At 46.0% G+C, this 24,727-nt stretch overlaps 1 protein-coding gene across 1 annotated transcript; it reads right to left on the bottom strand.

Moving 5' to 3' along the window:
* Positions 1-16,542: 16,542 nt before the first annotated feature.
* LOC123032296 lies at positions 16,543-22,903 on the bottom strand. The gene is made up of 2 exons (XM_044448077.1): positions 22,807-22,903; positions 16,543-17,650 (listed from the first exon to the last, which is right to left on the bottom strand). Exon 2 carries the CDS (start codon positions 17,648-17,650, stop codon positions 16,862-16,864), a length of 789 nt encoding a protein of 262 aa, XP_044304012.1. The 5' UTR covers positions 22,807-22,903; the 3' UTR covers positions 16,543-16,861.
* Positions 22,904-24,727: the final 1,824 nt, after the last annotated feature.

Genomic DNA, 24,727 nt, shown 5'->3' with positions numbered 1-24,727 from the left:
GAAGTGGATCAGATGAGAATTTAACTACCAGAATAGACATGCAGTCCAGTGTATGTTGAGGCCAGAAAATTACCACAAACGCTCTTCAGAGTGAAGCCTTGAAACTTCTGATCAAATGCCAATCAATGACAGATGCCTGCGTGTTTTAGGGAATGATCCTATGGCTCCTATACATTGCCTGAGAGACCATAGGAAAGCAGGGATTCTCAGCAACCTGAGCCCTGGGAGTCAGAACAGCAACTCGCTCTTCCTCTGCTTTGTAGCTGGCATAGAAAGAGCTGGGAAAGCAACCTCAGAGAGTAATAAAAGGGGGTGTTTCAGGTGCAGGGAGAAGAGGAGACTGCAGTGGCCAAGGTACAAATTATCCAGAAGCCCTTTCAGCCTCTTTCTCGCCCACTCCAAAATGTCCCAGATAGATTGGCAAAATGCCTAATCTCAGAAAAATTAGGGTGGGAGGAAAACTGAAGATCTCTGCATTGCATGGCTTGTATCATGTGTGATAGAGTGTGCCTGTGTGAAGATACAGATACACACACAAACCTTATATATGCTATACAATATATGTATCCGAACATTAACATTAACATGTAACATTAATTATATAGTGAACTTCAGCTTAGGCTGCTTTACTGCTTTTCCGCAGGTCTATCAGTCAGATCCTAAAAACTGTAATCGCTGTTTATTTCTTTACTGGACTTGTCATACTGCTACCTCCTTTTTATTTGTATTTCTGTTATTTCAGTTTTTAAAAACCCATGAGATTTATTATATTTATAACCACTCTTCTTCCATTAAGCCCAGCAGTTTTATATCCTAGATTTTACTTGCTCTAAGTTCAAGGAAACCTGATGAACTCTCTTTTGGGGGGAAATATTATTGAACTCAGTGGGATCAACGTCTGAGTAAGCATTCATACAGTGTCAGGCTGTGTGTTTCGTATCACTCACAGGAGAAAGAACAAAAATAGAAGAAAGGGATTCCTGAAAGAAAGTTATATCACTAAGGGGCCTGGTGAATCAGACCTTTCAACTTTCTGTCGCCTTAGAGACAGCAAAGCTGGAAGGACAAAGGGAACTCAGAGGCACTCTATGTATTAAAAATAATGATATTTTTTGCTTTGCTCCAGGCCAAGAATACCCTTAGGGCAGTTCTTCTTTGCATTGTTATAGCTAAGTTACACTCATATAACTATAATGATGGTTATGTCTAAGTTATCTTTATTTATTAATTTATTAATAAAATTTCTAACCTGCCCCAGTAGCCATAAGGCTCCCTGGGCAAGTTACAACAACAACAACAACAAAATACAAAATACAAAATAAAATGCAAAATAAAATAAAATAGAGATTAAAATACAATATAAAATGACAATTACAAATTTAAAAACATGAAAACCAATATAAAATACACCAAAAGAATGACATACCCACAGATAAAATGCCACTTAAAACAAGTTAACAATTAAAATACCGTCGAAATAAAAGGGTTTTCACCTGGTGCCTAAAAGGGTTTTTTTAATGTAGCAAAATGTGTTTTCTGAATATTCAGTCACTGATGACCCAAGAACATGGTGAAATTCTAGCTTCTGGAAGGACCCACATTTTATCCAAGAGCATCCTCCAAACTGGATATTCTTCTTTGATCTGCATTTGCCTGCAGCATGTCCCTCATTTTCATTCAGTATATATAGGATGGGGTGTCTCCTTGCACACCCTTTAACAGCATCAAATTATACAGCTGTCTTGGCTAATGTTTATCTATTTCGAACTGTGCCCTGTGTCCTTTCCATCAAGCAAAGGATAACGTACCCAACCCTCATAGGAACTTTAAAGCACAAACAGTGAAAAACTTGGTGAAAAGCAAGACTAATATAAATACATTAAAAACACAGATACAACCAAGGGAAAAAACAGAATAAAAACAGTATGCAACCCAGAGACCTGCTCACATGCTGAATGCCAGCCTGAGCAGAAACATTTCTGCTTGCTGGCAGGAGGAGATCAGAAGGGGAGCCAACCTGGCCTCCTTCAGCAGCGACTTCTAGAATGCGGAAGTGACCACCATGAAGGCCCTTTCTTGCGTTCCCACCAAATATTCCTCTGATGGTGGCAAGACCAAGAGAAGAGCCTCCCCTGAAGGCCTTAATCTGGTCAACCCTCATATGGGTGAAAGATGTCTCTCAGGTAGCTCAGTTCCAAGTCGTCTCTTACAGGGCTTCAAAGGTCCTAATTGCACCTGGGAATAGATCGGTGAGCAGTGAAGTTGTTGTTACAAGGGAGTTGTACGCTCCCGATAAATGCTACGCCACCCTCTGATATGGGCAGGGTGGATGCCGGACTCGGGACTGGGTGTGTGGCCGTGCGTAAGGCTTCCAACACAATGCAGGATGAGTCCCTCGGAGCAGACTGTGCTCCGGCATGTCGGGTCTTGTTTTCAGTCGGCCACAGTGACCGAAACAGTAGATATGGGGGTTTTACTGTATCTAGGAAAACATTCTGGGGAAGCCATTGGGCCGCTGCTTTGAGGCCAGGGAGGGATTTTGCAAATCTTGGAAATCTAGGGGCATAGAGTAAGTGACTGGATCCTGAAGGGATGTGCACTCTGTCTCTTGGCTCCAGTGTCCCTTTGAGTCATCAGAGAAAGAACTCGGGGCTGCTGTGCTCCCATTTCTGTTCTGCCTTAAATGGAAGTGGCAAACCACACTTGCGATCAAGACTGACAGTTTGAAAAAGGTTGAAAAGGCTCAAAGAGGTGAAACTTGGCAAAGCCAAAGGAGGACACACAATCCTAATCCTTAGCTCCTTTTGAACAAACCTCCCACACCTACATTTTCTGGAACTCAGGAGCCTGTGTTCTTTTGTGTCGTTCTTTTGAGAGAGGCAACTGCCTACCCAGGAGAGGAAATTCCAGACAGATTCAGTTATACAATAAAAACTAAAATTAAATAAAATCAGAAGTAGTAGTTTGAAGTGGATCCTTAATTCTTTAGTAAGAGAAGGAAGAATGGACTGAAAGCAGTGTGTCTTGTTGCACAGCATTTGTGCTAATCAGAGCCATGAAACTTCCCCGTCCGTTGGCCCCATGGCAGCAGGAGCCTGAGCAGTGTGAGGACAGAATGGGCAAAACCTCTGCCATAATACGGCTTCTGAAAGCCTGACTTGGTATGGACATGTCACAACTCTTGCTCCCCTCCTAAATATTCGCCTGTCCTGAAGGTTCTTCTCTTTGTGTTGCGTTGTCTTAATCCCTATTGTTTTACCCTATTGTGCCTCTAGCATCCTGTGAACCGGATCCCCCACCTGGTCCCCCACCCTCCCCCTGACTGTGCATGTAACTGAGAGGTTATAAATGCATCTTGTACAGATCCCCTCGTGGTGGTCCCTTCAGGGGCTCCCTACATGCAGCATGTACAGTGTTTCCTGTATGTCTGAATACACCGCAGATACTCCTCATTGTTCGCCCCCAGCCGACTCTCTCTGGTTTTCCTTCCCAGGAGGCTAAGTCATCCTGCTCAATGCAAGGGCTGCCCACAGAGCCTCTCTCTTTACATCACTCCCGTCCCTTGGATCTTGGAGCGCACTTAGCTCAGCTAAGACCAAGTTCCCTGCCAGAAGAGCCCCTTTGTGTGCTCGCTGCTGGACCCTTCTGATCTTGGTGGACTCCAGCCACATGGTGGTACAAGCGGCAGGATGAACTACTCCTGGTGGATGGGGAGCTCCATGTCAATGGGTTGCAAAGGGGCCTTTGGCCAACTGGTGTCCCGGGCGCATCCTACCGGGGGCTGGGGCCTCAGCAGCTGCTCAAGGTTGGCGACACAGGCCAGCGCCGGGTCTGCCTCACCCTTTTAAGAATCCTCAACCTATTGGCCAAATCATGGGTAGCACTGCGACCTTTCCGCCATACCAGCCTTCTGTTCACTGCCACCCTTAAGTTGTAGTTCCCAGCATCCCCAGCCAATGGATCTGTTTGGCTGTGGATGATGGAAGTCACAGTCCAATACGCCACATGAAGGAAACTACTTCTTCCACCATTTTTTGTCCAACCAGAATGTCAAGAGCAGCAATCATTCTAATGGCTGAAAACTACTGGAACTAATTAAGGACTTGTCCTGACTCCAACCTGGACATTCAGCTGCTGACACCCAGAATGGAAAGTGGAAAGTGAAATTACACTAAAGAAAACACATTTGCATACAAAACAGAGTGATATGAAGAACGGTGCTGTGGACTCCTAACATTCTGCAATCGATGCCCTTCAGGCATGCTGGACTACAACTGCCATCATGAAAAGAGTGGGCATTATAGTCCAGTATGTCTGCAGAGCTGCAGGTTAAGGAAAGTTGCCTTAAAATGATTCTAGAGCAGGAGATGTGCTACATTTCTTAGAGCATAACAAGGAAAAAAAAAGGAATCTAATCCATTTATTGTGGCATGAACTTTTGAGGTCTACTGTCCACGCAGTGGTCCCTATGGATGACAGATATCACCTGTGCATACATGATTGGCATGGGAGTCTTGGCAGGAGACCAAGATGTAAGGTCAGGGCCAGAGGACATGCCGAGAAAGAGGACTGAGAAGAAAGCTAAAAGGAAAGAAAGAACTCAAGGAATAACCAGCAACATCCCAGCCAACCTTGTGGCTCAAGCAAGCCTTAACTGAAACAAGAACACTTTTCTATTCCTTCCTGCCCAGGAAGAGCCGGAGGTCAGCTTGGCAGAATCAATCTAGTACCAGTTCCTTGGGAAGGCTACCGTGTGCAGTTCAGAGCATCACCATGTCCGACAACAGCACACACATCCAGCAATTGCTGAAAGATCCATAACTTTAATAAATAAAATGTAAACCACAGAGCCAGAGGCACATGAAATGCAATTGGTATTAGTTTTAAAAATGCAAATGCATACAGAAGGTAAGTGCAGTAACCATTCACAACAGCAATCCATTGTGATGAGGACAGTTATTGGATGTATGCCCTAGGAGAGAAAACCTTTATCCTGAATGGGATGCGTTCTAGATCAGCCATTTCAGGTAGAGATTTTCCAGGTAGCAGCAAAGAGTCTAGGAGGTTGAAACAGTCCAGTGGTATCTGAATGGTGCCATTTTTTGTGTCTTATTGGGGTTCCATTGATTATTCTTTTCTGTAGAGGTTGGCCTGTTCGGACTGTGTACGGGACAGAACATGGTCTGATGGTGTGGCTGATCTTCTGGGATCCCATAATAGTGACAGTTGAGTGATACAAGCACAGCGTTGGCATTTGGGTTTAGGGTGGCCCCTTATGCATCATCGCCCCAAAAGAGGAAACCCTAGAAGAGAACCTGGGTTTGCATATGCTGTATAGGTGCACACTGAAACGTTCTTAGCATTATAGCTTAAGTAAGAATAGAGTAGCTCTCACCGAAGTGCAGCTAACAAAAGACTGGATGCAGGCTTAAATATTGACTTTGGAATCAATGGGTCCAACTAGGTCTGGATCCATCCCTAGGAGACCTGCGTGCTTGCCACTTCCGCCTCCTGTTCAGGTGCTAATTGCTGGTGGACAACTCAAGGACTCCCACCATCAATTGGGGTTGGGCTGGACAGCCCTTGAACAGCAAACACCTTCGGCCGCAGGATGGTCCTCTGATAGAACTTCCAACAGAGGGCTCTCCTCCATCAAAGAGGACACATGGCCACCCCATCTGGGTTTGTTGCAAAGCGATACTTGTTGTACGTGGCCCATTGTGGTTTCTGAGCAATTCCTTTCGACTGGGGCTTTACGGATGGCCCTGTTCCACAAGGGCTAGGGAAGAAGCAAGTCATTGACCAGGATGGGTCACAGACACTGAGGATGGGTGCAAATGAGGTGGCACCACAGGGTTTGGCAGTGGATCAAATGGGAACTGGAAGAACTAAAAGTGGAATCCTGTGCATGCCCCAGCTGGGACTCCAGGCCTGTCTCCTGCCTAAGCCTGCATAGGTTGTGCCTTAAGATACAAGGGCTGGGTGCTGTTCAGAATGTCAATGCAAATTGTAATTATAATACGCATTTTGCCTCTTTTATTGATGCTATGAAGTGATTTCTCCCTCTGCCTGTTGCCACAAGCCACTTCAAGCCCACGTTGGACAAGTAGCATGTCTTTGTTTATTAATAAGCAAATTAGTTATTTCACACGATACTAAGAAAATGATGTCTGGCTTTGTCTAGCCCCATGCTGACTCAAGTTAATTAAATGGTATTATTGCATTCTAAATGAGTGTTGACATTTTTAAAAATATAATTTTGGCTAGAGGTTACAAAGGAAATTCAAAGCTTTTTTCATCTGAAGGGCGCATGTGCTATGTGTTAATGCCACATTTTAATTCCTTTTATACACACATGCACATACACATGTGCGTGCGTGCACATGCATGCGTGCACACACATGCACAGGAGAAATACCTTTAAACTACAAAATGTAGTGATTGCGCAGAATGTTTTGCTGACTGAAGGAGCACCCAAACGCCATCCCCAACCAGGAGTCACTAGAGCAAACACTCGGAATTTTTTCTGCACCATTCAGATGCCAAGTCGTTCATCGATTGCCCCGCCCTTCATGCTGCTGCTGCATGAACCATTTGCCCCTCTCGGCTAAACGGCAGGGCCAGCCCTGTGGCACCCATTTGATTGCTTTTTTCTCTTTGCACGTTCCTCTCTCTCTCTCTCTGTCCCTCATTCTCTCCCTATCCCTTCCCCTCTCTCTCACACAGACTCCTACCCTACGCCCTGCGCTTCTTCCACACGTGATACTTTGCCACATATTTCACAGGCCTCCCCCCGGTGGGGCTGCCTCCTCGCCCCTTTTGGGGTGCAGTCTTCAGGGGCTCTCTTACCTGCACCCTCTGCTCACCAGGACTCCACTCCTTCCTTTCAGCCCCCAGTTCTGTGTCCCCCCGCAGCAGCTTCCCCTCTGCATCCTCTCGGCTGAGCGTGGCATTCTGGACCTGCCAGGCCTCACTTCCTTGGAAGTAGCCAGGACCCCACCGGTTGCTTTGACAGTTGCAGGCTGCATCCCAGCTGGGGTCCTGGCCTCGAGGACAGTCACAACCACCCCCATCTGCCTGGCACCGGCATCCCAACATGCCATCACGCCGGCAGCCATATGCCCTGGCCCATCCGCCACTGTCACCCCGGCAGAAGTTGCCGGCTCCCTCCTCACAGGGGCAGCCACACTCCATGGCCTCCCTGCCGCAGCTGCCTTGGCCAGCAGCTCTGGCCGTCCCCCGGCCCGTGCAGCCTCTGCAAAAGCCGCAGGCCTGACTGCCAAGCATGGCCAAATAGCCAATGCAGACGCTGGCATTGGCCACCGCGGAGAAGGCCAGCAGCCACAGAATGGCCCGCTTGTCGGACTGGCCGTTAAGAGCACACTGGACCGACGATGGGCAGGCAGCGTTGTTTGGGTAGCACATGACGATCCCTTGATTCATAACGGGAAGCTGGAGGCCCAGGAGAACCCAGGTGAAGAGCAGCTCTATGACCAAAATCAGGACTATGCCGAAGACGTAGATCCCGTACCTCCAGCTTGCATATTTGGGCTGGCCGGCTGGTTGACCAGACCTGCTGCTTTCGGGAGCTGGCTTGGGTTGCGCTGCTGCTTCCACGTCCTTTCCCGAAGTGACTGTCTCCGTGACGTACACAAGCTTCATGAGTGCCACGATGAAGATGATGGCAACGAAGTAGAAGGCCCAGGAGGAAGAGAAGGGGATGGGGAAATGCTGGTTGTAGCAGAGGGCTGAGCAGAACGTCTTGGCATCCCCAACGTCCGAGGGCCACTGACAGATCAGGTCGTTCTTGAGGGAGTCCCAGGGCGCATAGGCAAAAAACAGGGTCACCATGCGAAGGCCAATCAGAAAATACCATGGATTGAAGCCGTGGCAGAGCTTCTCAGTGGCCAGTACCGCAATTGTGGGCTGAAAGAGCCGGGAAATTCCCCCAATAACGGTCGCCATCTGGGCAGACAAGAAGTGAACCAGGAAGAGAACGAGGAAATTATTAGAATTCAAAGAGGGATGACAGTGCCCTCTTCCAGTCCCTTATTTCTTTTCCTCGGCCATTTCCTCTCAGGCCTTTTTTTTCCTTCAATGCCTGGATTTTTCCTTTCTCTTCCTCCATTTTCATTTTCTTCTTGTTTCACCTCAGCTCGCTGTGTTCCTGTGAGCGGTCCTCCTCTTTGCTTCCCCCCGCCCCTCCCATTTTGCTCATAAGTCTGGAAATTCATGGCTGGGATTTTAAAATGGCCCAGTGAATTACCTCAGGGATTGTTTGAATGTATTTATGACATGAAATAAAACTAATGAAATTAAACATATTATTTAATTGTGTGTGTGTGTGCATGTATAAAATGTGGCTTTAAATTTTGTAGTGCCAACTTGTAATTCTGTTTAATATGATATATCTTTTATTGCTATGTTAAATGTGCTTTATGAACTGCCCAGACAGCTTCAGTTGTTGGGCGGTACAGAAATTAAATTAAATTAAATTAAATTAAATTAAATTAAATTAAATTAAATCCTGTTCATGACCTCTAGACAGACTGGTCCTGCTTCTCCCTAATTCATGCCTCAGCCCCATGCCTGGCTCCTTTCCTTCCCTCTTTGTTGGTGTTCCCATTCTCTTCACCTCCTTCCTTCACCCTGTCTCTTCCTTTCCTTTCTCTTCACTCCCATCTCTTCTTCCCATCCTTCTTGCCATCTTTCTTGCTTCTCTTTTGGCATTCAGAGATTTCCCACCCTCCCTACACCTGCAAGAAGACTGTCCAGTACCTTCTTTTCTCAATGATCCTTCTCCTTCTCCTTCTCATCAGCCTCACTTCTCCTCTCCTCCCTTCCTCTTGTACATCTCATCCTCCTCCCTCTGAACATCTCATCTGGCTCCACCCTGCTGTCACTCTTAAATTGGCCCAGGGAAGGAACCTAAGCTAATCATATAAAGGTTTTCACTGGGGAAACCTGTTGACAGGATTAGTATTCCAGGCTTCCTACATAATCCCTGCCCTGATGCCCTCAGCCGCAACCTGTTTGTGGGCACATGTTACACCACCAGTGTGGGGGGAACGACACCTGCCAGGCCAGATTGAGAACCCAGGAGAGAACCCAGGAGTCCTGTCTCCCAGCTCCCATATTATCTGCCTAGGTTGCACTTTTGTCTGAGCTCCTTTACCTGAAACAGCTATCTAACAAGCAGAAAATAAGCATGGAAAGGATTTGCTTTTGTCATTCCTGAATAATAGGAAGCCCCGAGCGAAGAAAACTGTACTGGACTGATGCACTGCCTGTTATGATCTTTTAGCACCCAAAGACTTTCTCATGAAAGAAGGAATTCTGTAAAATCAAGTGAGAAAATATGTTGGAGCAGCTTCAGGACAAGAGAAGAGGAAGCTCTGGGTTAATTATACTATGGTATGATAATGATAATGATTTCAGCATTGATGAGAGGATGTAAAGCATGTCAGATGTTTAAAACAAAACACACACCACTGAGTGAGATTTCAACATGTGTAATATGACTACTCCTAAACAAATTGACTTCTAACTAAATACAATTCATTTTAAGCTTGGTTGAGTAAATATGCATGAAATTGGAGTTGTTTAAGATGGTCCTTTAGGCATGTTACCTTGAAATCAGCTTTGTGCTAACAAGTATTCTCCACATCTTGCAGCATAAAATTTGATATCCAGATTTTGATCTGGAGTAAATGATACAATCAATCAATAAATAACCAAGCAAACCTCTTGCATAAGTGCTCCCAAGAGCTCCAGCTGATAGGGTGGGGCCTGATCACTAGCAGCAGCTGTGTGGGTGAAGAGACTCATCCCAGTTCCTGATTCCTAGCCCAGCAGATCAGAGGAAGCTGCCCCAGCTGGTCTAGGGATTCTGGGATACAAGCAGCCAAGCTCCCGGGACACGAGCAACCAGAGCGAGTGACGGGAGGACCAACAGGAGTCTGGCAGCCGAGTTTTAGTGGAAGGGGAGACTGAGGAAAGCGGTGAGGGACCTGCACTAGCCCAGCAAGGAGACTTTTCTCCAAGTCTGAGAGCTACAACTGAAATCCTTCCAGTTCTTGGAAGAGAAACAGACCGAAAAAGAAAAATAGTCCGAGGGAATGCCTGGCTGTGAAGGTGGTGCCAATGTGAGAGATTTGGGTTCTGGGACCACAGGCTTCACCTCTGGGAAGATGGATTGCTGGCAAGGGATGAGTTGCACCTCACAAGGACTGGAAATTAGGTGATTGGCCACAGCATGAAGAAGCTTATCTGGAGGGTTTTAAAATCAATCCTGCAGGGGAGGGAGAAGTGCACCTGGGCATAACAACAGTCAAAGGCTTATGCAGTGCAATGGAGAGAGCAGTTCTAACAGTGCCCGATAATAGTCTTCCAAAAAATGTAGGAGGAAAGCCAGAGTATAAAGCATGTGGTCTTCAGTGTGTATAGGCTAATGCCTGGAGTATGGGAGGCAAGCAGAATGAGCTCGGATGCTTAATACAGGATGGTGAATACGATATGAAACTGGGTGGGATGACTCCCATGACTGGAATTCAACAATTGAAGAATATAGCCTGGTCAAGAACAGAAGGAACAGAAAGGGAGGCAGAGTCACACTATATATCTCTGCACTGAAATGCAGGAGGATGAGCTTAGTAGCCCCATTGAGAACATCTGGATTAATATAAATGAAGCAAGGAATGAAAGGAACACCGTGGTTGGAGTCTATTACCAGCCACCAGTCAAGGAGGAGACAAGGGTGAAATTTTTGAAAAGTAAATCGCCAGTGTTTCGAGGAGGCACAATGTTGTCGTTATGGGGAACTTTAATTTCCCTGATATCTGTTGGGAGACAAATCCTGCCGAACGTGACCCCTCCAAGAGATTCCGAACATGTGTTGCTGGTAACTTCCTCCAACAAAAAGTAGAGGAAGGAACCAGAGGAACAGCTGTCCTTGACTTGATACTATCCAAGAGGGAAGACCTAGTGCACTAAGTGGCAGCTATGGGAACTCAGGGAGAAAGTGACCATGCCATGCGTGGATGATTGATTCTCAAGGAAGCAAAAGTCAATGCAGCCAAACATGTATTCTGGACGGGAATTTTTTAAAAGGAAATTCTAAAGGCACAATTATAAAGAATTCCAACAAGGAAAAAGGATAGAAGGCCACAAAAGAAGCCCACAGGGCTTCACAAAAAGCTTAGAGATGACCTGAAAACAAAAATGGACACATATAGGCAGTGCTTTTTTTGTAAAAAAAAAAAAAAAAGTGCCAGAACCCACGTTGCTGCCGGCAGTGAGCACTCAGCGCGCAGCCACACACACCAATCCCAAGCCGAGCGGCGTCCCAAGCCAGGTGGCACGGACACAAAAGCAGCCTGCAGACGCTATGTTGACGATGTTTGCTGCTGACCTACTACACTGACAGGTGATTCAAAATCACTTCATAAAATCCATTGGGAAAAAAGGGTGCTGGAAAGCTGTTCTGGTGCGTTCTATGATAAAAAAAAAAAAAAAGCCCTGCATATAGGATGTGGAAGGAAGGCCAGGCCACAAGGAAAAACTCAGGTAGGTATCACAGAATTGCAGGGATGGCATCAGGAAGGCTAAAGCTAAGAATGAACTGAAGCTAGCAAGGGATGCTAAAAGCAACAAAAAAGACTTCTTCAGATATGTCCAAAGTACAAGTGAGGAAAAAATGGGGGCTGAACTACTCAAAGTGGATGACCAAGAAAACACAGAAATGCTCAATTCCTACTTTGGTTCAGTTTTCTTCCCCAAAATGCATTAATTATAATTAATCTTGCTATGCCTGTGTGGTTGAAGGCACTAGAAGGGAAACTATCCTAATGATACATGTCTTTGCAATCCATGCAGTTTCAGGAAATCTCAGAAATGTAGACTGGGAAAAGGCATGTGTGGAAGAAGACGCTACGCTCAGTCTCAGCAGTTTATTGGCAGAACACCCAGGTACACCTTCTCTGACAGAGAAAAAAAACAATAGCACTGTCAGGTAGCTGGTATACTGAACTATGAGCTTCCAGAGCATAGAAGTTTTTTATAAATTGTGGGTCATGTTCACAGTTTCAGGGCAGTGCTGAGATTCTGAATGATGAGTGAGAAGGCAAGGACAGTGGGGAAACACAAAAACTGAATGCAGAAACATTGAGAAATCATTATAGGCATCATTATAGGCATCAGGAAAAACATCATGACCCAATCAAAGACTTGAGTAACAGATAACAAATAAAACAATCTGGAATTACAGAAATCTAACAGGTTTAAAATATTTTGGGCTTTGCAATCGGAGATACAAGATTCCTGGAAATAAAGCATGAGCTGGCTTAAGACAAAGCATGAGCTGGCTAGATATTTTTACATTGGAAAGGAAGCGCAGCTGCCCAGATCAGCTTGCCGCATTGTTTCAACTAGGAGCTTGCCTGAGAGCAGGCGGATTGTTTGCATGCTTGGGGCTGTTTTACTTTTCCCAGAGAAGGAATTAGAAAGGAAAAACCCTGCAGCTGGGAAGGGGGAGAGGACAGATGAGGCTCTCCACATTTTAACATATATAACTTAATACTTTGTATTGTGTAGCCTTTGGCATGTGTTAGTTACTCTGTGAGAAAATGCATGAATATGGAGCCCCTGGGGATGCCTGCTTTTCCCAGGTGTGTGGAGCTGGGTGAAAAGTTCTAGTCCCTTGAGTGGAGAAAAGTAAGGGCACTGCTGTGAGATTTTATATTAAAGGACACACAAAAACATCTCTTTTTATTTGAGGATTTATTTGGACTTTCCCAATGAAGTCTAAAGCCAAGAAAGATGAGTTGAGAAACCGTAAGAGACAGGGTTATTCTTACTCAGGGTTACTCTGTAACCCTAAGAGACAGGGTTATAGGCCAGCCCCCTCTCCCTGCTATGGGGCAGCCCCGCTCAGGGAAATGAAGTAGACGGTGCCTCTTTCAGAAGGCTGTGAGATGTAGGGTGGCTGCGGCCAAGCCTGGGAAGGCCAACAGGCACGCCTTCACGCAGGCATGGTGGGCCCACTCTGGCTAGCACTAGCAGTGATGCCGGTGGGCCCACTCTGGCTAGCACTAGCAGTGATGCCGGTGTGCTTGATGGCTCTGTGGCCACAAACCAAGCCCTATTCCAGATGCTTTAAGACAAGAGCCACTTGGTAATAAAAAATAAAGAGGGCACCACTGTATACTTTTAATGAATGCTAGCGAAGCCCTATTCCAAATGCTTTAAGATGGGAGCCACTTGGTAATAAAAATTAAAGAGGGCACCACTGTATACTTTTAATGAATGCCAGCGAAGCCCTATTCCAAATGCTTTAAGACGGGAGCCACTTGGTAATAAAAATTAAAGAGGGCACCACTGCATACTTTTAATTAACAATGCCAGCTGAACAGGTCTGCCACGTTTTTCAACACACAATCCAGATGTTGCCAACCTTGGCAATTTAGAAACCAGTTTCCAACCTATTCTGAGAATGAAAGGCTGTTCATACAATTATCTCTCAGTTCAGGCACTCTTCTTTCAAACTATCCTGGAATAGTTAGGAACACAGAGGGAAGCCTTAGGTCCTACTTTCAATTAAAAAAGAAAAAGAAAAAATGTGGCAGAAATTCTCAGGTCTGTGACAAGTTCAACCAATCCTGATCTGAGAAGCAGCCGATGGTTGTTTCCCAAATGTCCAGCCACCTGAGATGCAATTCTGTGCACAGTGTCAGTAAGTCATTTGTGATATGTCAGAAAATTGAATCATGCAATTTATAAAAGTTCATTGAGCTAAATCCAGAGATTTGCTGACCGACTGATTAATTGAAACTACAAGGGCAGCGCAAGAACTAGGAGTTTTAAAAGGCAAGGCAGGCAGGGCTTCATGATGAAAGAAACAGAGTTTGTCACTCCAGCCATTATTTCTTCTGCCAGCTGCAGAAAGAGAGGTGGGACTGCAAAGTCGTCTCCACCAGGTTGGCTGAAAGGTCTCCCTCCCTCCACTGTCAGCACCCATCACCTCTGGGTGGAACAGCAGGGCCAACCCCTCAGCTTGGCCGGAAGGCCAGCTCCCTTGGGTGCTTTCCTTACCAAGCTTTAGGAGCCAATGTTTGGCTTTGTTTCCCTCCTCTTCCTCTTCCATCCCCATTCCTTTTACTTTTTGCACTATGTCTTTTAGACTGCAAGCCCACAGGTGGGGACTGTCTTGCTTGAAACCAACTTAGGCATTTTTGAGAAACCATCAGGACTATGTAAATGCCCATTTCAGTGCTCAAGTTTTCTGCACCTGTTTGCCCCAGAGGATACTTGTTACAGTTTAGAGCAGATTGCCCCATCCCAGCACCCTCCAAATGTCTTGGCCTACAATTCCCATCAGCCCTGCCAACTACTTTAGAGAAAGGAGGTTCTGGCAAGGACAGGGAGGCATATATCTGTCTTCCACATTTGAGTTATTTTTAAAAAGTGTTCTTTCCCTCCTGTTTAGAAAGAATTTTGCACTTTTTAGAACATTCTTATTGAAAACTGAATTCAATTCTTGCCCATCCCATTCCTCACTTTCAATGTACAGAAACTCCCTGAAATTAGCAGTGCTCTGAACTACAGCACTGATGAAAGATTAACTGGAAAGCATTTCACACCCAGCTGCGTGAGTAAGCTCTTGTTTTAGAGAAATTAGAATGTGGAAAGGGTTCAAAAGAGGGCAGTAAGGATGATCTGGGGACTGGAAAAAAAGCCCTATTTTGCACTGAAAGAGGACCCCCCCCCCAAAAAAAAATAACTCACAATAATATATTGTGGTCAGCAAACCCCATTCCCCTTCATCCCTCCCACCCTCAGCTACCACGAGGATTGCAACTGAACTCAGAAGGCTGAGAGGGTTGGCAGATCACATCACAACTCCTGCTAATCCAAAAGTCCCCAAAATGTGTCCCTGCAAGTCCCAGGTCAACTGCACACTGCTCACAAGCCACTGCCAGGACAGGCTTCCAAAATGAACAGGGTGTTTGTCTGCCGCTGGTGTTGTGAGAAGGGGCCAGTGTTAAATGGCAGAAAGTCCCAGCCTGAATCCCGCCATTGTGGATTGAAAAGAACCAGGACGTAGGTGATGGGGACCACTGAGATGCTGGCCAGCTACTGCTGTTCGGAGCAGTAGCTGGGCCAGATGGACCAACCTGCTGGCCTGGAGCAGGGCAGCTCCCAACCTTGCTGGCTTTGGCACCAACTGCACTGCTGACTCACCTGGCCTGGCCACCCCAGGCCAAAGGGAGCCCCGCTCACCTAGAGAGGCCAGCCCAGGTGAGTCAGCAGTGCAGTTGGCACCAAAGTGCTCCCTGTTCTCCTGCAGCTCTTAGTAACCCTATAGCTGGACCTTCTCAGGCAGGACGTGTTGGTGTCAGGTAACAGATTCATGCTCAATGATGCTCTTTTTATCCAGAATAAGTCATGTCCAACTGTGCCATAAACTACAACAGTGGGGAGCCTCTTTCAGCCTGTGGATCCAAGTCTGGTTGAAAATCTGCTTTCTGCAAATGCTTATAAGAAAAATAATACCAGTGAAATATTTAAGAAGACGTGGTGCTTCAAACACATTTGGTGTGTTTTTCATGTTAATGTATTTTTTATAATAAGTTTTATTTGAAATTATAATCCTAAAAACAAAGAAAAACTAAAAACAACATCAATCATCAAAAACATGGGGCCTGCTGGGTCAGCCCCCACATTTTTTTTCCATTTATGATAACTTAAAAGCATATTTAAATCTATACGAAGTCCCGTTTCTCTAGCCAATAATAAAAAGAGTCCCAAGTTTGATAGAAGTTAGTATCTTCCTTCACCTTCCATGATAAAATCAATCTATCCATTTCTGCACAGTCCAGAATCTTTTTTTTTTTAAGTCAGCTCATCAGTGGGTAGTTCTTCACTTTTCCAGTGTTGAGCGAATGCAATCTTCACTGCAGTAATTACATGTAAAGGATGCCCAGTGACCTCCTAAGTAAACGCATCAACGAATAGGGTGCCAGGTTCTACACTTTTTCTATATTTGTGGTTTGTGTTTCTTACACATCACTATGAACAGCCCCAGGAGTTTTGGCTATTGGGTGGTACAGAAATGAATTAAATAAGTATATATTTCATTCATTAGATTTTATCTCACATTTTGAAAAGGAGTCTTCTAAGCAGTGTGCACAACATCCATAAAATATATATTTTCCATTAAATGAAGAAGAAAGCCATGTTTACAAGTACATGCCAATTTTTAAAAATGAGGAGAGATGCAAAGGTGCGAGGAGAGAAAAGGAGAACATAATGGAAGACAGAATTTGAAATACTAAGCTGAAAAACAAAAGTTCTTGGGACCCACCCAAGCGCCAGCCTGCTTTCATTCCACTGAACCCAAAGAACTGGCTCTCCCAAACAGATTTTTTATTTATTTTTATTTATTTATTTATTAAAACATTGTTATGCTGCCCCATTCGCCAAAGCCTCGGGGCGGCTTACAACAAAAAATTAAGATAACATTTTAAAATATATACAGTAAAATACAAATATATAATATAAAACATACAATATAAAACAAGCCGCCCTGGCCAAATAAAATTCAATAATATCAACATTTAAAATACTGCTTAAATATTCTTCCATCACTTATGAGTGACATAGCCAGCTCTGAGATATTGCAGACTTCCTAGGCTTGGTGACCCCTAGAAGTGTTGCGCTACAACTCCCAGTTATGTTGGCTTGGGGACGCTGGGAGTTGTTGTCCCACATATCTGGGGGACACAGGGTTGGGGAAGGCTGGTACATTACACTGATCAGCTTCCTTTTCACTGCCCAGGTTCTTGCTCTCTTTCTCCCTTCTCTGTCATCTTCCACGGCACTGGGGAACCTTCCCCAGCTGTAGGAAAAGGTAGGCCAGGCTGGCACCCACGTTGACAATGGCCGTGAAGACCAAAGCCCACAGTGCTACCTGCTTGTCAGCCTGGCCTGCCACAACACATTCCAGAGCCTGGGGGCAGCTTTGTGCTCTGGGAAGGCACAAGAAGCTCATTTCGGACACGGATGGGATCTGCAGTGATACTACAATCCAGAGGAAGCAGGCCTCTACTGTCAGGAGAAGAATTACACAAAGATTGAAAGCCACTAACTGCCTGGTGCAACAGGGAAACTTGGACTCCAACGGAAGAGTGTTGTTTCTGAAGGCAGCGATGCTGGGCAACGGAAGTGTTCCGGGAGCCATGTTGATTCCACTTGCCATGTTGGGACTTGCTCCCATGGTATCTGTCAACTCTTCATCTGTTTTCCTGGTTGCCCTTCCCTTGCGCGTAGCTCCAGCCCTTATAAGTCGCATCAATCCCACTGGAAGCAGGACAATCAAAAAAGCAAAGCCCCACACGGAGGATGTGGAGGAAGAGAAATGCTGGTTGAAGCAGAGTGCTCTGCAGAAAGACTGGGTTTCCACTGTTGTTGAGGTCCAGTTACAGGCCAGGTCAGGCTTGGTGGACGACCAGGGCCCATCGGCAATGAAAAGAGCCACCAGGCGTAGACCTAAGAGGAGATACCAGGGGGCTAGGCCATGGCAACCAGATTCGCCTTCAGAAATTGCCAGGGCTGGCTGAAGGAGTCGGGCCACACTAGCAATGACAGCAGCCATCTGAGGAGAGAAGAGAAGAGAAGAGACTTGTTGTAAAGGCCTGAAGAGATGCTGAAGAGGGAACTAACTAAGGCAGGCTGGTATGCTTTGTTGTCTCACAGGGTTCCTGGGCCTCTAACCATTGCAGGACAGAAAGTAATTCAGCAAAGGAAGTTTTCTCCCACTGAAGTATCTGTACAGTTGGAAGAGTGCAACTTGTTGAATGTGTGCCTGTAACACAACTTACGTACCCTGGCAGACAAAAAGGTGGCAACCCCAACATAAGCCTGTTACCGGACTCAGCCAGTCAACAGCTGGGGCAAATCCAGGTGGACCCCAGACCCGAGCCAAACAGAGCCTGAGATGAGACTTAGAGCCAAAACCAGCTTTATTCTAGTGCACTGTAGAATAAAGGGAGACAAAAGGGGACATTCAGCCCAAAGCAGTGTCTCAAAAGTTGCATCCCGGTACATCATGTTGTAAGCCGCCCCGAGGTTTCGGCAAGGGGCGGCATAGAAATGTAATAATAATAATAATAATAATAATAATAATAATAATAATGTGTTTTATACCCTAGATAACCAATTAGGTCACCTAATACACATCTAATACTTCAATGTATGCACCCCCTCCCGTGCTGGAGAAAGAGTCCTTTCTTCTGTCAAGGACCAGACATTTCCCATGTCTATTTCTTATCTGCTCGAGATTCACACAGCTCATTTGCAACTTTCATGGCAGCTAGAACCAGTTTCCGCTGCCCCTTTGATTACTGTTTTCGAGGTCAGGCTAGTGTGTTAGCTGTGGGTTACACAAAGTTCATTTTGTACTTAACTGCCCTCCCTCCTGGGACAATATAACTGTGGTGTATTTACTATGTGACCTTCCTCTGGCCAACTACTTTTGGGACCTTTCTCTGGCCAATTACTTTTGGGGTGTTTTGGGGTGCTGCAATTGGCAACAAGCCCCTACCAGATGTATGTTTGTTCTCTGACACAGTTTGGCTTGTGCATTGACTGGGTTCCCAAACGGGTAGCTACCCACATTGGGTCACTGTGTCATGCAAACCCAAAGTTAGTTCCTCAGGTGACTTGTGAATGGGCAACGAGTAACCCCAACCAACCATGGGCTGTTCTTGGAGTTGTTATAACCATGACAGATTGTCATGTCATCCCAACCCTGGTGACCACCCCTGTTGTGAGAACAGGGAATCAGCAACTTAGCAAGAGTGACAGAAAACCCTTCCTGCCCCTGCCAGGTGGCTCCCAGGTGGCTGCCAGTGCCAGGTGCCCCAAAAGTGCCCAACCAGCTCTTGGGGGTGGTTGGCCCTGGGCCTCCTCCTTTGCCTCCATAACCAGAAACCATTTTGGGCTTCCTGAGGCTTTTCTTCTTTTTACTTTTTCTTTAGGAGATCAGGAAAGTGAACTTGACAGCTGGGTTTCATGATCCTCATTTTGACAGCCACTGGCAAACCTGTCAAAGTACTTGAGCAGTACTGTGGAAGAGCCGTTTCTGTTCTCTTTTTAATTTTGTGGACACAAAAAGGATACAACCATATGCCCTAGTCAAAAAGTACCTGCTGCCTTGTTGAAATCTCTTTCAAAGGGACCAGAGTTTTGTCAAAGCTCCTTTTCCCAAAAAACAGAGGATACACTTTGCATGTTCCCAAGTGAAACAGTTAAAAATATGCACCAGCATGTGGATTACTTTGGAGAGAAAAGAGGAGAAAGAAATGAAGATCTCGCCACACAAGGGGCATAAGTCAGACCATCCCGTTAAGATCGCTTGTGCCTTTACTTTTTGTGAGTTTTTTGCCAAGTACATTGGCAGCCGGCATTCCACAAGTCATTGCCCCAGTGCTGTGCAAAGGCAGCTATCCACAAAAAAAAAAAAAAAAAAACCTTAATGTGGAGCTTTGCAAAAGAAGGTGGAGGAGGAGGAGGAGGAACAGAAGAAGGAAAAGGTTCTACCCACCACCAACAGCCCCCCACCCCAAGGTGCCACTCAGACACTTTGCAGGGACTGTCAGCAGCTGTCAAAAGGGGGGCTGTGAAAGCCAGCTGCAAGCTGGCTCTTGCAATCTCTGGCAGGCAGAGCAAATAGAAAGAAAAGAAGCCACAACAGGCCTGAAAATGGCTTGTGATCTTGATAGGAAGAGGAGAGACATGTAGGTCTTCCCTGGGTTACCTGCAGTAGGGCTGAGAGGGACTGTGGGGCTCAGTGCAGGTCCCTTGCATCACCACGCCACGGAGGCTTATTTCTCCGGTCATTGATCCTGAGGTGCCTGCTCCGTCCCTTCCCCACCAAAATTTCTTGTGGGTTCTGGGTGCGCCCCAGTCCTCCCCCTCCCTTGTGGACAACCGAAAGGCGTTCTTGGTTTCAGCTATGGCTGCTCCTGCTACTTTAACAAGTTTAGACTCCCAGATGGCATATTTTGTTAATGGGGGGCATGGAAGATTCGAACAAACTGGGGTAGTACTATTTCAGCAGGATCTTCAGTACTGATTTCAAGGGTCTGGGGTTCTAGTCCCTGCTAGGCCTTTGGGCCGATCACTCACTCTCAGCCTTTCTCACAGGGTTGTTGTCCTGAGGATATAACGGACTGCATTATACCCTCTGGGTTTCTCACCAGAAGAAAAATTAGAATATAACTGCAACGTGATGATGAAGAGGATGAGGATGAAGCTGGAGGGCAGTCCCTCACATTGCATATGAGAGCTTTCCAGTTAAAAATAATTTTTAAAAATAAAAATCAGAAAAAGCAATGAGCCTGGTGGGCATCAAGGCAGGTACCTGTGAGCACATTGGTGTCCATGGATGCCATGTTGGTGACCAATGATATAGTAGGCCCAGAGTATGGTCTGAAGGCATTTCAGGCATCCACCATGTTGAAACTAAGAGGGTCTGGGGGTGGCCTAGTTTTGGAGGGGGGACCACCTGGGAACTGCCTGTAGCCACCTTGAATTCCACAGTGGGAGGAAGGTGAGAAATAAATATAATAAATAAACAATAGGGAAGCAAAAGAACTCTCCTATAGGAGAATCGGGTTAGGGACCAAAATAGAGGAGCTTTCTCTGTAAAAAGTGGGCTGGGAGCTATCTAGATCTTGCAGGAGTTAGGTACTGGGCCCCCCACTCTGTCAGAGGAACCAGAATAGTTCTCAAGCAATGTCTGTCTCTGGATATAATTTTGCAGAGCAAGGGCCACTGGGAGGCAGAGCCTGCAAGGGGCTTGTTTCACTCTATTCCAGGGATGGCACACAACTTGTGGTCTTCCAGATGGGGCTCACTGGCGATGCAGCCCAACAACGTTGGAAGGATCACATTTTGTCCACAAAATGCATAAACCGAATGTGTGATTGCGAATCCTTATTGCATGCAGGATCAAGTGTTTGTAACCATTGTAGTATTGCTTTGTGACTTTTGGATTACAATTACGAAAGATTACTTCAAACAAAGCTTTTCCCATCGGTGTGATATGATCTCACGCATACAGCTGTCGTTATCTGACTGTACCAATTACTATCTACGTTCTCTTCCACCTTGCTCTCGGTTGCTTGCTTGTTTCCCTTGCCTTCACTTCTATGAGAAGAGCCACACTCTGTGATACACACTCTAACACACACCAGTTTGCTTCTCATGTTCCAGAACTTCTAACCTGGAACTGAGCAAAAGAACAAATTATTCTGACATTTTACCTTGGCTAAAATTAAGTCTCCTTTTAGAAAGAGGTTCCACAATGAAGTTCTTAGAATCTGTTCTTTGCTTCATTTCATTTCATCCCCCAGTGGCCAAAGCTCGTTGGAAAGTTCACAACAATTCATAAAAAACACAAATGCAGATAATAGAAAAGCACATAACATTTCAATATATACAAGTTGCAGCTTCTGAACAGTCTTCAAGAGCAGCCCCATGTAAAGTGCAATTGCTGTAGTCTAACTTGGAGGTTACCAGTCCATAGTTAACTGAAACCAGCTTATACCTGCTGAGAGAAAGACATAGCTGGGGTGCACCAGTCTAAGCTGGTAGAGCCCACTTGATCCCACTGAGGCCAAAACAGGTAGTACACTATCCATCCAGGTAGACCCTAGAAGACCAGGTATGTGCAAGAGGACTATGTTGAGCTGGAAAGTTGGGGACCAAATTCCTGAATTCTCTTGGGCAGGAGTAGGCAGAAAGTAGATTTCCAGATGTTTTGAATATCAGCTCCCAGAAGTCCATGCCAGCATGGCGAACGTTCAGGAATGTTGGGAGATGAAGTACAAAACATCAAACTTCAACTCATCCTTGCTCTTCTACAGCAGAAGGTTCCTAGCACAAGTGATTAAGCAGTTTTGTACAGATATAAAGGAATGCCTGTTTTATTCTTAATACACCCAGTTATTAAGAGGTGCAAAAGAGTCCCTCTGGGAGGATTTCATGACCCACAGAGACCTGTGTATTGGACATGCATGAAATTGCTTTCTTTTGTGTAATTTCCAAACTGTGGAATGCATGTCTTTAACACTACAATCCGCCCCCACCATCTTGGCTCTCAGAAAGGGTGTGAAGATCATTTTAAATTTAACTTGTTACATGATGCAATTGTTTAATCTTTTCCTGTTTTTAATGTTCTCATTTTCATTGGATTAAGGGGGTGTTGTTTTAAATGGTTGTCCACTGCCTTGATGGCTTTTTACAAACTGAGGCAGTCTATTAATCCATAAATCGATATGCCATTTGTTCCTCCATAATGGATTTGTTGTGGAAAGAAAGATGACAGAAGTTATTTTTTTAAAAACCCACAGGAGGGTTACAAATGGAAAAGCAGCAGCAGCATCTGGACCCCTGTAAAGTTCAACAACACTTTTCTGTTTAATCCTATGAGGATGGTCCCTGAAAAACATTGTGTAAGCAATCAATCACCTTAGCCACCCATGTATCCTAGCATCGATCGAGAAGGTAGGGAACACAATACAGAACCCCTCTGAAAAATGCATTCCATGCCTTTCTCTTTATCTCCCACCAAAACCTCATTTCCGTCACTCTCTGTCTCTAACTTTCTTTTCTTCCATGTTTTACATAATCCTGCTGGCAGGGCCAGGTCTTCTTTTATGCTCTGAGATCAACAAAAGCCTTGCTAAGAACTAAATACAACATTTCTATTGCTGAATATCTCCTCTTTCCTTGCCTGTGTTTTACCTTCTCTACGGTGGCTTTCTTGCTGTCTGTATCTCTCAATGTGTTTATCCGTCGTCTCGTGCGTCCTTTTCTCTCTGTCGCCTCTGCTCTTACGAGCTTGCTTTCTTATGCAGGAAACGTTTGTCGCTCTATTCTTGATCATCAGGAATTCCACTTCATGAAACAGGATGGGTGTTCACAAAAAGGAGAAACGAAACCCCTGAGAGATGAGAACAGCTGCAGGAACAGTGGTTTCAGCCCAGCAGCCTGCTGCCTTAGTGCTCCTCCCTCCCTGAGGCTCACTCACTCATTAGAAATCTCCTCTTGTCCAGAACTTTGAGAGCCGGTGTGGTGTCGTGGTTAAGAGCTCGGGACGGGGACTCAGGCGATCCGGGTTCTAGTCCCCGCTCGGCCATGGAGCCAACTGGGTGACTTTGGGCCAGTCACAGACTCTCAGCCCAACCCACCTCACAGGGTTGTTGTTGTGGGGATAAGATGGAGGAGGAGAATGATGTAAGCTGCCTTGAGCTCTTTGTAGGAAAAAGGCAGGATATAAATCAGAAAAAACAAACAAACTTTGTTTCCTCTCCTTAGTAGAAATGGTCTACATCTTTAAATTCCCAGCTCAGGTGCTATAGAAATAATCCTATGCACTTGCAAGCAAACACTTTGGAATACACAAGACATAGACCGAAGCGGTGTGTGCACCAAGAAAGAAATTTCTCCAGGAACAGAACTGGGCCTAGCAGACGAGAGCTGTGAGTTAGCACAAGATTGCTCAGTTCTTGGAAGCGGATGCAGAACTATGGAAGGAGGCGCAGACATCACAAAGCGCATTCCTTCCACGTGTCGGCAGCAAACAAAACATCTCTTCTCTCTGGAGAATGCACATGGTCGCGCACGCCAGGCTTTGCAGAACGCTGGCTGCAGCGGGGGAGGGGGCATCCAAGTGCGCATTTGGTGCGCTCCATCAGTAACACGACCACTTCCCCGTATGATGAGGGCGAACCAGTGCCAAGGGAAGGGGAACTGGTACTTCACGTGATTTGGAGGTGATGCTTCTATTAATGCAGCCCAAAATAGCATTTGGCCTTTTTGCAGCCACATCACATTGACGATTCATATTCAGCTTGTCGTCTGCAACCGTTCCAAGATCTTTCTCACTTGCAGTATTGTTGAGCCAAGTACCGTATTTTTTGCTCTATAAGATGCACTTTTCCCCCCTCAAAAGTAAGGGGGAATGTCTGTGCGTCTTATAGAGCGAATGTGTGTGTGCCCAATGCCCGGGACGCTGCCAGCCTGCCTGTACCACGTGGCACCACCTGGCCGGCACGTGCTCGGCGCGCCCTGCTCCTCCCCCCCCCCGGCACAGGTGAGAGCTGTGCCGCTCAGGGGGAGGCGTGCGGAGGAGGAGGAGCTGCGGCCTTTAACCCGCCGGCTGCACGGAGAAACGGACTGCTCACCCCCACCACCCGGGAAGACCTGCCGCTGCTGCCGTGGAAGACCATTGCCGGCACGCTGCCGGCCCCACGTGGTACCACCTGGCCGGCACGTGCTCGGCGCGCCCTGCTCCGCGCCCCTCCTCCAGTGCAGGTGAGAGCTGTTAATCACAGGTGGGTGTGTGTTTTCAAATGGCAACCCGTCTTTTAATGAAGCCCATGGGGAAGTGATGGGGAATGTGCCTGCGATTATCAGGAAGCTTTCCATGGATCCCTCCTCTAAAAACTAGGTGCGTCTTATGGTCAGGTGCATCTTATAGAGCAAAAAATATGGTATTCCCCATCTTGTAATGATGCATTTGGTTTCTTTTTCCTAGGTGCAGAACTTGGCATTTGTCCTTATTAAATTAAATTAAATACTCGGAGGAGGGCTTTCTCAGCGGTGGCGCCTAAGTTATGGAATGCGCTCCCCAGAGAGGTCCGCCTGGTGCCGTCGTTATTTG

The sequence above is a fragment of the Varanus komodoensis genome, unplaced genomic scaffold (genome assembly GCF_004798865.1).
Source record: "Varanus komodoensis strain SLA01 unplaced genomic scaffold, ASM479886v1 scaffold53, whole genome shotgun sequence".
Taxonomy (NCBI): Eukaryota; Metazoa; Chordata; class Lepidosauria; order Squamata; family Varanidae; genus Varanus; species Varanus komodoensis.
The sequence above is the reverse complement of the archived record's forward strand: the minus strand, read 5'-3'. Positions and strand labels throughout refer to the sequence as shown.

Coding starts and splice junctions, on each gene's coding strand:
- LOC123032296 (XM_044448077.1), bottom strand. CDS start 17,650: ATGGCTGCTGTCATTGCTAGTGTGGCCCGACTCCTTCAGCCAGCCCTG.